Below are 13,348 nucleotides of genomic sequence, written 5' to 3' on the forward strand. Positions count from 1 at the left end.
TGAGTCTTGCACAGGTGAGAGAGCCTAGAGGTTCCCTATCTCTTCTGCTATGTACATCACTGACTGAAAGACCTGAGCCTTCATTGTAGCTATGTGCACAGAGACCATCCCGGTCCAGAGAGAGGACATTTGGGACCTGAATGAACTGCTGGTGTTTGTTGAGCAGAAATAATGACTCTCTGACCTCCCCCCAACAACCAACCTGGCATCAAAGAGCAAAGAGTCACCGTAGACTCCTCAACATTCCTTTAACGAGGTGGGAAACGTTTAATGGTCAACTCAGTAGCTGAGTAACAGGATGATGGCACAACAACAGGCAGACAATCAAGGCTGGAGGTCAGAGCATCTGAGCCAACGCCCACCCCGATGGGGTATAAGAGGGCTGGAAGGGAGGAGGGCCTCAGACTCAGTGGCTCATCCTTCCCAGCTGCCTTGGACTCCCATCAGCCCCAGCCTGACAGCATGACTTCCTCCTGCAGCTGCTCATCCTGCCCCGTGGTTTGCACCATGGCTCCCGGAGCGAGAAACACTCCCGTGTGCTCCGTGGAGGTTGGGTGCCATCCCGGCGCAGAGGCCTATGCCGCCTCTCCATGCCTCGTGGCCAATGTGGCGCAGGCCAACCGGGTCCGCGTGGGCTCCACCCCTCTGGGCCGCCCCAGCCTCTGCCTGCCCCTCAGCTGCAACACCGCTTGTCCCTTGCCAGGGACCTGCCACATTCCCGCTAACATCGGGAGCTGCGGGAACTACGGCGAAGGCACCCTGAACGGCCACGAGAAGGAGACCATGCGGTTCCTGAACGACCGCCTGGCCAACTACCTGGAGAAGGTGCGCCAGCTGGAGCGGGACAACGCGGAGCTGGAGACCAAACTCCGCGAGTGGAGCAAATGCCACGAGTCCAGTGTGTGCCCGGACTACCAGTCCTACTTCCGTACCATTGAGGAGCTGCAGCAGAAGGTGAGGCTGGGGCGGCCCGGGGTATGCTGGGTCTGAGAAGGCCAAGCTTTGGGTTTGGGGTTTCTCTTGAGCCGTGAGTGTAGATGTCGTCTATAAAACGGGGCCTAGGGTACAATGCTTTGTGTGTGAACAGTCTTCTTGGTTCTCCTCAGATCCTGTGCAGCAAGGCCGAGAACACCAGGCTGATTGTGCAAATCGACAATGCCAAGCTGGCTGCCGATGACTTCAGGATCAAGTGAGTGAGGCCAGGAGGCCTAGGGTGACTCTTGCATCTGCTCTATTTCCAAGCTCCCATGACAGTGCTTGGCTTATTGTAGGTGTTCAGAATAGATATTGACTAGAAGAATGAATGAATGAGTGAATAAGTATAAGTATCTGCTTCCTTTTCCTCCAAACCTCAATTTGCCCTATTACTAGAAATGGCGACTTTGTAGAATGGAAGAGAACAAAAGCATTAAAACAAAGAAAGGAGGTCTCGTCTAGACCAGTCAGGACCTGTGCCATTTCTCCCTGTATCTAGAAGATGTGGGGATTTTGTTTGGAAACCAGAATCATTGCAAGAATAAACTGTCTGAGCATTGGCTGTTGATAGACTCACTGACCGCTGGCCAAATCCATCAGTGGGAAGGGCTGTCACTGGAGCTCCTTGGTGGGAAGCGTTGTGTGTGAATAAATGAGAAAGGCAGAAAGACGATGGAAAATCATTAGCCCCACAGGAAGGCAGCAGAGGGAAGGTGTGGAGGCTTGTTTTTGGCCACTCTTTTTCTGGGCTTGAACGACTCCTACCATGGAGGAATGAATGCTGCATTTGCTGCCAGATACTTGGGTTGAGTCCATGCGTTCACTACTAATCAGCCATAGAATTCTGGACAACCCATATATTCTTTCTGAGCCTCAGTTTCCCATCTGGTCAGTGGGCACAATGTTGCTTGTCCTGGCCACGAGCTCTTAGCTAGAGTGTCAAACATAGTGAATGTTGGTGAAACAGGTAAGCGGGGCTCCGAGGTGATGAGGGAGGTGAGATGGGGCAGCCAAGGGTACTCCTGGGAGCCACTCTGCTGACCTGCCCCTCCTGTGATGGAAGGCATGAGAGTGAGCGTGCCCTACGCCAGCTGGTAGAGGCGGACATGTGCGGGACGCAGAAGCTTCTGGACGACATGAGCCTGGCCAAGGCTGACCTGGAGGCCCAGCAGGAGTCCCTGAAGGAGGAGCAGCTGTGCCTCAAAAGCAACCATGAGCAGGTGTGGCTCTGGGCATTGGGACGGGCAGGGTGCTGGGCACACAGGGAGCACCTTCACCTGGGCTCTCAGCTGGCATCAGATGAGGCCAACGTGGGTCCAGGTGGCCCTGGTGGAATGTGCAGACTTGCTGTGGGCACCAAGAGGATCTCCAGGTGGGCCCTTCCCCTTGTACAGGACTGTCACACTGGCTTGTGTGTGGGGTCCCGTCCTCCCGTGGGCCGGGGCGGGTCCAGGTGCTGCTGCTTGGTCAAAGGCCCTTTCCTCACGCAAGGTGTCTGTCCCTTGTGTCTCTCAGGAAGTGAAGATTCTGAGGAGCCAGCTGGGGGACAAGCTGCGGATCGAGCTGGACACGGAGCCCACCGTGGACCTGAGCCGCGTGCTGGGGGAGATGCGGGCCCAGTACGAGACCATGGTGGAGACCAACCGCCAGGACGTGGAGCAGTGGTTCCAGGCCCAGGTGAGGGGACTGTTGAGCAGAGGGGGATGCAGCTTCCATGTGGTGAGTATGCTGACCATGTCGTGTGACCACTGTGCTCCAGTCTGAAGGCATCAGCCTGCAGGCCATGTCCTGCTCGGAGGAGCTGCAGTGCTGCCAGTCCGAGATTCTGGAGCTGAAATGCACAGTGAATGCCCTGGAGGTGGAGCGCCAGGCCCAGCACACCCTGGTATGTGTCCCCCATCCCCGTCCCTGCACTGAGAATGCCACAAGCCATGGTCTGGTAGGAGCCTCTCTTGGAAGTCTCATGGATCAGTTCTTTTAGTATTAAGTCAGACCTCGATCTGGGTCCCTCTCTGCCTGGCGGAGATGCCTTGCTGTCAAGTCCAGTTTGATGCAGGAAATGGTTCCTTTAAAAAGTCAAGTTCCTTTAGCCTACAGTGTGGAGTTTCACGTGCTCATGCCACAAGATTTTACTGGGTGCCACTTCTTCTCAGGTAGCGGGCCTACAGGGATCGACATGCCACAGTTCCTTAAGTTAGATTTTTGTGTGTGTCCAGAGTTAAGGTCATATTGACAGTGGTTTCTCCAGAGCTCGGGGAATGTCCTGTGACTCCTCAGAACTTGCCCATGCCTGGTGAGTTTGGCCATGACTTTTACTGCTGGGTTTCGGGCACCTGGGTCTCTGACCCCCTCATTTCCCATCGCAGAAGGACTGTCTGCAGAACTCCCTGTGCGAAGCTGAGGCCCGCTATGGCACGGAGCTGGCCCAGATGCAGAGTCTTATCAGCAATGTGGAGGAGCAGCTGGCCGAGATCCGGGCTGACCTGGAGCGGCAGAACCAGGAGTATCAGGTGCTGCTGGATGTCAAGGCCCGCCTGGAGAACGAGATCACCACGTACCGGAACCTTCTGGAGAGCGAGGACTGCAAGTACGTGGGATTGGGGCCATTCCTGACAAAGCCATGCACCTGGGGCTGTCAGGCGCTTCCTCAGAGATGAGGGAAGGGCTTGCGGACCATCTGATCATAAGGAGGGAGCCTTCCTGCACTCCGCTGCCGAGGGACTCATTAACCTCTCCTGCTCTGAGCAGGCTGGATTGTTGAAAGAAAGTTCCATAAATGATAGCCAGTTCCCCAAGCCAAGCCCTCCCTGAGTACTCCTGGATGTTAAAGACACAGATGAAAGCAGAACTGTGGGTATAGACCTTGGGTCTGTGGACCTTGTTGGGAGCAGGCCTGGTCTTCACCCTTTTGGGCTACTCTTGCCCGTCAATCACTGAGACATCTTTCCAATCTCCTGTGTCTAACCTTCTCTTTCTCCCTGCAGACTCCCCTGCAACCCCTGCTCAACACCTCCCTCCTGTGCTCCTTGTCCAAGCTGTGTTCCCACCGCCTGCGGACCCTGTTCCCGAGGATCCTGCCTTGGCAACCGACTCTGAAGGCCCGAGTTCCCATGCAGGAGGTTAAGGCCGGTTGCACTGGGGTCAGGAGTGCCCTCACCTTACTGTCTTCCTTCCAGAAAGACCAGACTCACTGGAGACATTTTCTCTAAATCAATGAATAGCAGATCCTTTCAAGTAGTGGCGTCCTGTCTGTGCCTTTAATCTGCATTTTCCCCCAACATTGTCATGATCGTCCCCTAAAACTGTTGATCTTCCCGAGGTCTCTTATAGGTTCCTTGGTTCTATCGTGTGTTCCAGAATCTTCCACAGTGTAATGGAGCTCCTGCACTAAATGGTCAATAAATCTCTTTCCTGTATCAAGAGCTGGTTTCTGGTGTTGGCCATGTGTGAGTGTGAGAGTCCTGGCCCTCAGGACTTTGTGCCTTCATTGGCTCTGTTATGTCACTTTCAGGGGTTCTCTGGGGTGCTAGGGTCTTGGTCTCTGATGAAGGCCCTTCCTGACATTGAACATGGGCCTGTCTTGCCCAAGATCCACAGAGACTGGTGAAAGGAAGTGATGCCAGTGGCCAAGCCTGAATTCTTTCGGAACAACCCAGAACTCACATGTCCCTACCATGCATCTTTGGCATCTTGGTATTTTGTCCAGGAGCAAAGTCACGTCACTTAGAGCTCCAGCCTTGTCAAAGAGAGGTTGTGTTGAGAACTGCCTGGGCCAGGTTGCCAAGTGGTTTCCTCTCCCTCAAATTGACCCCTTTTGTGGACACATGGAGTTCCTGCTCACTCTCTTTGACTTGGAGGCCCTACTTGGTCACTGGGGATAGTGGTCTTGGATCCAGCTCCCTTCTGGGCATAATTTTCTCTAGAGAGATGCTGCTACGGATGTATTTGCTTCCTTGGAGGTGCTGGTGGTGAGGACCACAGAAGCCATCGAGCACTTGAGTGCCTGTCTGCCTCTTGGATGTGGCCCCGGCCCAGGCTGGGATGGTTCATAGCCACTCTGTAAGCCACTCTGTAAGAGCAGACAGAGGAGCAGCCCTGAGAGGCTGTGCTGCCCACACACTTTGCTAGTCAGTGTAGCTTTTGGTGAGCACCGAGTGCGTCCAGGGAAATGAAACTCTCAGCTCTCAGCTTGCCTATGGACACCGATGCAAAGAGCAATGCACAATTGGCCCTTTTCCACCCTGGTAACAGGGTGTGGTGGAAAGTGAATGTTCTCTAGTGTGGGGCAGACCTGAGTTCAAATCTTGCCTCAGTGACTCTAGCCGAGTGAAGTTGACCAGGTCACTACCCTCCCTGGACACCTATTCCTCATTTGTAGGATAATTGTGTTTCCTTCTCTCTGTGGTTGAGGGGTAACACATTCAATGTTCCTGGCATCCAGAAAGTGCTCGGTGGATATTGGCGCATGGTGGCATCCTGGGAACCAGTGGGAACAGTCTTTTTCTCCATAGAGGGAAAGAGGGGCTGAAGAGGTTGCAGCAGACCACACTAGCAGCATCTGACTAGGTCCCCATCTTGGTGGCCTGTACGTTTGGTCATACTCCTTGTTTGTTCATACACAGTAATGAAAACCACCCGCTGCTGTGACCAGAGCTCAGTTTCTCACCCCACGTGGCCTCACTGAAATCAATAAAGCATTCTTTGGGCTTTCAGAGGACAGGACTGTCCCGTGGGCTCTTGTGTGTTCCTTCTAGCATGAGCAGTCACGAACCCTCCATGAGATGCAGTCATAGAGATCTGTCCTGTCCCCACCTTTCTTAGCTGGGTCGCACCCATAATGGGCTCCACCTATGAAGCCTGATGGTTGGTTCTGGCAGGAATGGCTGCTCAGCTGCTCGGAAGATGTAGTGAGAGGCTGGCAGGGGGTGACAGCCCGGTCAGGGCACCCAGACGTTGGGGTTTTACCCTTATCCATTACTGCAGCTTCAGGGCTCAGGGCCCCCTCTGGGCATCTGTTCTGCAGAGAACTCTCCTGCCTGCACACCGTGTGCCTCTCTGGCCTCCCTCAGGGACTTTTTCTATATGGCCCTAGATGTGGTGTGGCAGAGAGGGGCTAAAAACAGTTAAAATTATTCCTTTTAAAGATCAACATGCAGACTCCAAACTTGAATGACATGAGGCTTGAGAAAACTAAATAACCACAAGGCACTTTCCTGGAAATGCAAGATAGTAACCAATTCACAAACTTATCCCAAATCTTCTCTTTGTGAAATTATTGGTTTACAACCCCTGCTTGTTATGCGTATCCTGGAGACAGTTTGTTCTTTGAAAATCTGGTTTTGCTAAGTATAACTTGCAAATTCCAAAGAAAAATGTATAGCCATACAACCCAACCCCCTCCCTTACCTAAACTAATAGATAAAACCCCTCTCCTCTCTCTCTGGGTTGCTCAGCCTTGGAGTATTAGCCTGCTGAGTCGGTGCTGATAAACCGCTACTTCCTAGGATAGCCTCAGTGTCACGGTCTCTCTGTTTTCCCGCAACAGTGGCACCTGGTTTTCTTTGGCCACAATATTGCCATCAGGCTGTTTTCCAGTGACTTTTATTGTCTTTCCCAAGACCATTGCTCCCTTGGCTGAGGACGGCTTCTGGTTTGGAGCCACCTAGAGATGAGCCCATCAGTCTTCAGCTCCCAGCCCTGCACTGCCAGTGAGCTGATATGTGACATTCCTTCTCAAGATTCATGTGATGAAACCAGTCGGGCCTCATTAGGCCCAGTGCTCTTGTTGTGTGTGTGTGTGTGTGTGTGTGTGTGTGTGTGTGTGTGTGTGTGTGTGTTGTTAGCTTTTTATTTATTTTTTTGAGTTTGGGTCTCACTTTTTCACCCAAGCTGGAGGGTAGTGGCACAACCATGGCTCACTACAGCCTCGACCTATTGGGCTCTTGGCAAGTTTTCTGCCTCAGCCCCCTGCATAGCTAGGACCACAGGCACACACCACCATGACTGGCTAATTTTTTGATTTTTTGTAGAGATGAAGTCTTGCTATGTTATCCAGGTTGGTCTCGAACTCCAGGGCTCAGAAGACCCTCCTGCCTTGGCCTCTCAAAGTGCTGGATTACAGACATGAGCCACGGCTTGTGACCGTCTTGTATTTTGTGACTCCAAATGCCATTTCCCACAGAGCCCAGCAAAGTGGCAAAGAGAAAGGTGGCCAACTGCAGGCCCCTGGGGTGGACACTAGAGTCACCGAGAGAGTTCTGGGGAAGGATCCACTTCTGCTCTCACTACTGTCTACATGAGAAGCGAAGAAAAATCAAGGTAAAATTCTGGACTTTCCTGAACAGGAACACTTTTTATTTAGATTTTTTTCTTGTAGTTCAGGAGGAGTGACACCTAAGGCTGGTGGTGTGCATCCCACCTCACCCCTCTCAGGATCCTCCCTTCGTCTTCCTGACCAAGAACAAAGTCAGTTTTGTGGCTTCTCATGGTCACTTACAATAGCTTTCACGAGCTCAGCTTGGTGAACCATTTTTAATTTTTATTTTTTTCCCCATCTAATGCAGTGTCTCTCCACATGACTTTCGACTTAATAAAGATACCTTGACTTCCTACCGAAAGTGGTTTTAACTTTCAAAAACATAAATATCAAACTCACATCGTGACTAAAAGATAGCTCATTTAGAATACAGGTTATGCTTGTTTTCAGATGTCACTCCTTGCCCCCAGAGTATCTTCCCTGCCACCTCTTTGGAGATTCTGAACATCACCTGCCTTCTGGGGGTGACGGGGACACAGAGTCTCCCATTTAGAATCATGGTTCCTGTTTGGGTATGAGCCCCTGAGCTAAGCCAACGTGCTCTACTTGCCTGCTAGGTCTAATAGATCTTAGCATTTGAGGAGGAGAGGAGAAGGAGCAAGAGGAAGAAGAGGAAGAGGAGGAGGAGGAGGATGATAAAGAGGAGGAAGAGGAGGAGGAGGGGGAGGAGGAATAGGAGGCAGAGGAGGAAGAAGAAGAGAAGGAGGAGGAGAAGGAAAAAGAAGGGGGGAGGGGGTGAAGGAAAAGGAGGAGGAGGGGGAGGAAGAGAAGGAAGAAGAGGAGGGTTTTATAGGCTGCTCCTTTCCCCTCCTGCCCCAGGCCTTTGTCTCTGACCCTCTGGTGGCCAGTGCCATGTAGCTACATTTCACACTCATCCTCTCCAAATGTGAAGGCAGCTTCTCCCCCTTGAGCCAATTCTTTCCCTTGACTTTCCAGCTTGGCTGAAGTACAGGATTGTCTCAGGAACCCCAGTGACCTCAGGGCCACTTTTGGTTTCTCTCCCTCCTTTGACCCCATATACAGTGAGTCGCCCAGCCTTGTGGAGTCCTTCTGTAGCACCTCTGTCCTCTGAGCCTTCCTCTCCATCGGCACCGCTGGTGGCTGGTTTCATCACATTCTGCCAGAATTCCCGTAGGAGCCTCCTCCCATCTATTCTGTGCCAAGTTCATCCTACACCCTCCGCCAGCCCCTCACTCTTACGTGTCATATTTACTGAGCATATATTAGGTACAAGGCACTGCAGTATGTGCTTGAGGACATGCAAGGTGGAGATTCGGTGTTCCAAATTCCAGGGCCTTCCAAATTTATTACACCAAGGGGAAAACTTGAGCCCTGGAAACTGGGTCATGCAATATGGCTGTTTTTCTTCTTGGGTGCAATGTCTTGCTTCCTGAGTTTTGTACTGAGATGTTACATGTTAACCAGGCCTCTGTTCTTCATTCACACCTGGACTCCATGAGGCTGGAGACAGAGACCCTGGTGACTGCTCCCTCTGCACAAGAGGATGTCTAGCAACCCCCTCCCTTAGAGTGTAATCAATAGTAGCCAATCAAATCTCATATCTGTGTGTTAGCCTTTGTATGGAAAATGCTGCAATTGTTCAGCGCCTCCAGTTTTGCCTATATTAATGATCCTTACTTTTCCCAGTCATGGGTGCACTGATCTCCATTCCTTGTTGTCTGTGTGTTGTGGATGGCTACCCTCCCACGTTGCACTTGAATGAACTCTTTTAACTGGATCCTGAACGTTTTGATTCTTTTAGGTCGACAGACACTAGATTCATTTTCTAAATTCTCCCTTTTTCATTTCGCTTGCCTGCTCTGAAGAATCCAGAGTCTCTGTTCTGTCCTTTTCTATGTTTCTAAACTCTGTAGACAAGTGTGGCTCAGTGCACGTACTCAGGACTATTTGCTGAATGAATCTGGGGGACATCTGTCAAATGGCTGCCATCTGGGACTTTGGCCTGGGGCTCAGTTCACTCCACTCTCTGACCCCTCGTGGATTGCCTGGTAGAGCAAAAAGAATGTAGGTTTGGGGGCCAGGGAGGCCTGGATGACGATGCAAGGACTGTGCTTTCATTCCAGCTTTGTGAGCTCAGACAAGTTACTTAATTGCTCTGAGCTTGGTTTTCTTTATTCTACAATGGGATACTGGTGACTACTTTGTAGTGTGGGAATAAAGATGACAAGACATACATAAAACACATGGTATGATACTTGGTGGCACATAGTAGGTGGTCAAATATGGTGTGTATGTCTGCTTTGAGTATATAGAGGTGTGTGTGTATGTGTGTGTGTGTGTGTGTGTGTGTGTGTGTGAGAGAGAGAGAGAGAGAGAGAGAGAGAGAAAGAGAGAAAGAGAGAATGAAATGAAATACTATATGCTAAGTGCCAGCCTGAATCCCAGCACATAATAGATGTCAATAGATTTCACGCCACTTGACCTTCATCTGTACTCTATACCCGCTGTTTCTCATATGTTCTCCCTCTTCCCCGCAGGCTTAACAATGTGTGTGTTTTCCTTCCTCCTCTCTCTGTCCATCTTAGAAGCTCTCCTAAAACATATCTCCGTGAAGAATGAACTAGTAAAACAAGCATAACTTGCTTGCTTATTGTATTTAAGAAAGCACATGCTGACTTCAAATGCGGGAATTCAAATGCTGTCCCCTCATAATACCATTTTTTACCTGGTGCTTTCTGTATACAGGATGATAGCCACCATGAAATGTGTCTATTGCCATGGAGCAGTGGTTCTGTCCTCCAAGTGTGGTCCCCAGACCAGCAGTATTAGCACCTCCTTGGAATGCAGCCTCCCAGACCTGACCTCAGACCTCTTAAATCAGAAACTGTGTCATGGAACCTGGCAATCTGCATTTTGCCAGTCCTGGTGATGCTGCTGGCTTCAGTCTGAAAACCACCAGTGAAGATGTGAAATAGAAGCAGACTACATTTTTAATGTAGATGAGCATAAACTTCAACTTTTCAGGTCTTGAGAATGCTATTTTGGCTCTTTAGGTCAACATTTTTGTGTCATCCAAACTCATTTATTTTGGGGGTCAGTCTCTTGGGCAGACTCCTGTCTGTTGCATTCTTGCACCTTTGAGGTTGCGTCTGCTTCCCTTGCACCCACTTCTGCTCCCCAGTGTTTACCTCTGCTCATCTTTTGTTCTAGAAAGCCCTGTCTCTCCATTTCTGCCCATCCAAGTCTTCCCAGTCTTCAGGTTCTCTCTCTGTCTCTCAGACCTGTCACCTCTCCTTCCTCTGAGTTACATGCTCAAGCTCTTCTTTTCTCTCAGTTTTCTGAGAGGTGGGAATCTCATTCATCTCTGCTCCCCAAACCTATGGGACCTTGAGAAGGACTTTGCTCTAGCAAGAGTTCAAGAACATTTGAAGAAGATCACTTGGACAAGGTACACCCTACCTGGGTGAACTTCAACCACATCTGAACACAGAGTAGTTATGGGGAGTGTCTCCAAGGATCTCACTGACTGTATATGGGACCAGCTGGTGGCTGGGTGGTTGTCAGGACTGAAGAATTAGTGGCACCAGCACAACTCACACAAGAGTCCTGGGCAAGGAGAACTTTCTGGGCCATCTACTGGCAGATTCTTAATCTAAATAATCAGAAATTCCATCTAGAACCACCATTTAAGAATGATAGGAACGGTTACATCATGGGGTATATCTAGAGGAATGCTCCTGGATGGCAAGAGGACTTAGAAGCATGAAGAACCAGGAGTGAGAAATCTCACATCTGTCATCATGAGCTGAGGGACTGTCATATAGCGGGATGATTGGATTTATCCTCTCTGGGACCTATGGGTAGAACTGGAGAGAAAATGAACTGAAGGGCCAGCTCCCAGACTTACTTGTTAACGTATTACCAGCCTCCAGCCCATCACCTGCCTGGCACAGAGTAGGTACTCAGTAAACATTGGTAGAATGAATGAAAGAACAAATGAAAGTAATAGGGAGGCAGATCTGTGTCTGCATAGAGAGACTTTCTAATGATTGTCTATATTGTAGTGCCTTAAGGCTGAGCTAGCTGCTGGTATTTCTGGTTTCCAGTGTCTAACACAAAGCCTGAGAGGCTGTTTGGGATCTGTAGGGGCTGAGTTGGTGTGAACTCTCCTGGAAAAGGATGGCTTAGACAGCTAACTGGAGTGAGATTATTAGAAGGGATTTAATGGCAAAGGGTTCTAGACTCCAGGCCTTTGAGGTTCCTTTCCGCTTGGAGAGGCTATGTTTTAGGGACAGTGGAAACATGCATTGTTGCCTCAAGGGTCTTCCTGGTGAATTCATTCATCTTGGGAATAAGGTCAAGGAAGCATCTTCGTTAGCATAGGCTGGAAGCTGGCTAGCTGCCCTTTCCAGGGTTTGTTGAACAAATGGCCACTGGCTTATTTGGTTTAGAAACACAGAAGGCCATAAAACTTCTGAAGCTCTGAGTGTGTCTGAAGATTAAGGAGATTTAAATTTTGTTCTAGAGTCTCCCAAACAATGGACAATCAAGGTGGATTTCAAAGAAATGCAAAAAACATTTCAAAAGATGGAAGATCAAAGTCCTTCAGTGTGTATCTTCTATAAACAAGGGTGAGGAGGAACTTTGGCCAAGTGAGAGGGTCAGTGGAAAGGGGAGATTCTTGGTAAGGAGGGCGAGGCCTTGAGAACAGACACCATAAAGTATTAATCACTGTCAGCCTCAGTTGGCCTGCAGACTGCAACACACAGGAACAGGATTTTACTTCTTGAAAATTGCAAAGTTATCCAGTTTTGTACATGAACCTTCCCCCCACTTCCAAAACTGCTTTTCTATTTCACATTTGCACAGGGGAAGTCTTCATAGTAAAAATCACTTTGATAAGTTGTATTTTCATTTCAAATCAATTTACAATACTTTAAAAAGTCTCATTTGATTTTTTCTTTGATCCAAGAATTATTTAAAAATGTTAGTTTTCGAACACCAAAATTAATTTGGAATTTAGATTTCTTTTTTATTGTTCTATCTAGCTTTGTGTTTTCTGCTACTATTTATAAAGGAAGCTTCCATCTCTTTTCTATTATTTTCCTTCAGAAGGAAACTGGCTATTTAGTTTTCTTTGTATTTGAAGAAAGTCAGCTCCCAGGGGAGAGCCCTATCTTTCACTTGCTTTTACCTGAAGATATATGGATGATCCTGGCATTTGAGACAATTCACAACCTGGACTCAGTGCAACTTTCCAGGGCTCCAGGACATGTCTTCTTTATAAGTGCCAACATAGCTAGGCTATTTTCCATTTTCCAAACATGTTTGATGCTGTTAGTTTTGTACTCTCTTCCTGAACCTCTTATGGAAAACATCATTCAGTACACAATGTAACAATCCCCATGAAGTCTTTTTCTGGCCTCTCAGTGAGTTCTCTTCTACCTTGAAATCTTTTCAGCTGTCTTTTTAAAAAGCACTCCCTCTTATAGGTTTTATAATATTGTGGTCATTTACTTTCTTCGCTCTCATATTACAAATCTACCCACGCCATAAGTCTGGTGCTGGGTTTGTCCTGCACTGAGCGCTCCATAAATATCCACCAAAATAAATCACAATTGTTCCCTTTCCTTGAGGTGCCTGATGGACTAATATTCTAGACTCTGCCACAGTGGAAACATTCTGATGTCATAAAGGAATACAGACATGAGAGGGACTTTGAGGAAATTTCAGGGGTCTCTGGTTCTTGATTTTTTTCACAGACATAAGCTGGCAGAAGGGGACAGAACTCACTGTCACAGAAAGTGGGCTGCTTCAAAAAGACCTCAATTTCTGTTTTCTGGGACCCTGCAGTGACGGGAAGCATCATGTAGGGGGTAAGGCCTCTTTCATGAGCTCATTAACTCTTTATAGCAAACAAAAATCACTGACTAATAGAGCGATGGTATAATAATCGGCATGAATATTCATGAGGAAAATGCCAGTTTTCTCGCACCAACACCCACTAAGGCATATATAAGGTCTACGTGAGAAGAAAGGTTTTGGCTTAAAGCAAATTCAGTCCTGGGCAAAGCAGGAGCCTTGCCTTTTAACTCC

The 13,348-nt window shown here is 49.0% G+C and overlaps 1 protein-coding gene across 1 annotated transcript; it reads left to right on the forward strand.

Moving 5' to 3' along the window:
* Nucleotides 1-462: 462 nt before the first annotated feature.
* On the forward strand, nt 463-4,071 carry LOC103274515 (keratin, type I cuticular Ha7-like). Its single transcript, XM_008071960.1, has 7 exons — nt 463-954; nt 1,107-1,189; nt 2,039-2,195; nt 2,491-2,652; nt 2,735-2,860; nt 3,342-3,562; nt 3,960-4,071. The coding sequence occupies exons 1-7, from the start codon at nt 463-465 to the stop codon at nt 4,069-4,071; spliced, it is 1,353 nt and encodes a 450-aa protein (XP_008070151.1).
* Nucleotides 4,072-13,348: the final 9,277 nt, after the last annotated feature.

Source organism: Carlito syrichta, unplaced genomic scaffold (assembly GCF_000164805.1).
Source record: "Carlito syrichta isolate Samal-C Ts95f unplaced genomic scaffold, Tarsius_syrichta-2.0.1 Scaffold314793, whole genome shotgun sequence".
In the NCBI taxonomy this organism is placed as follows: Eukaryota; Metazoa; Chordata; class Mammalia; order Primates; family Tarsiidae; genus Carlito; species Carlito syrichta.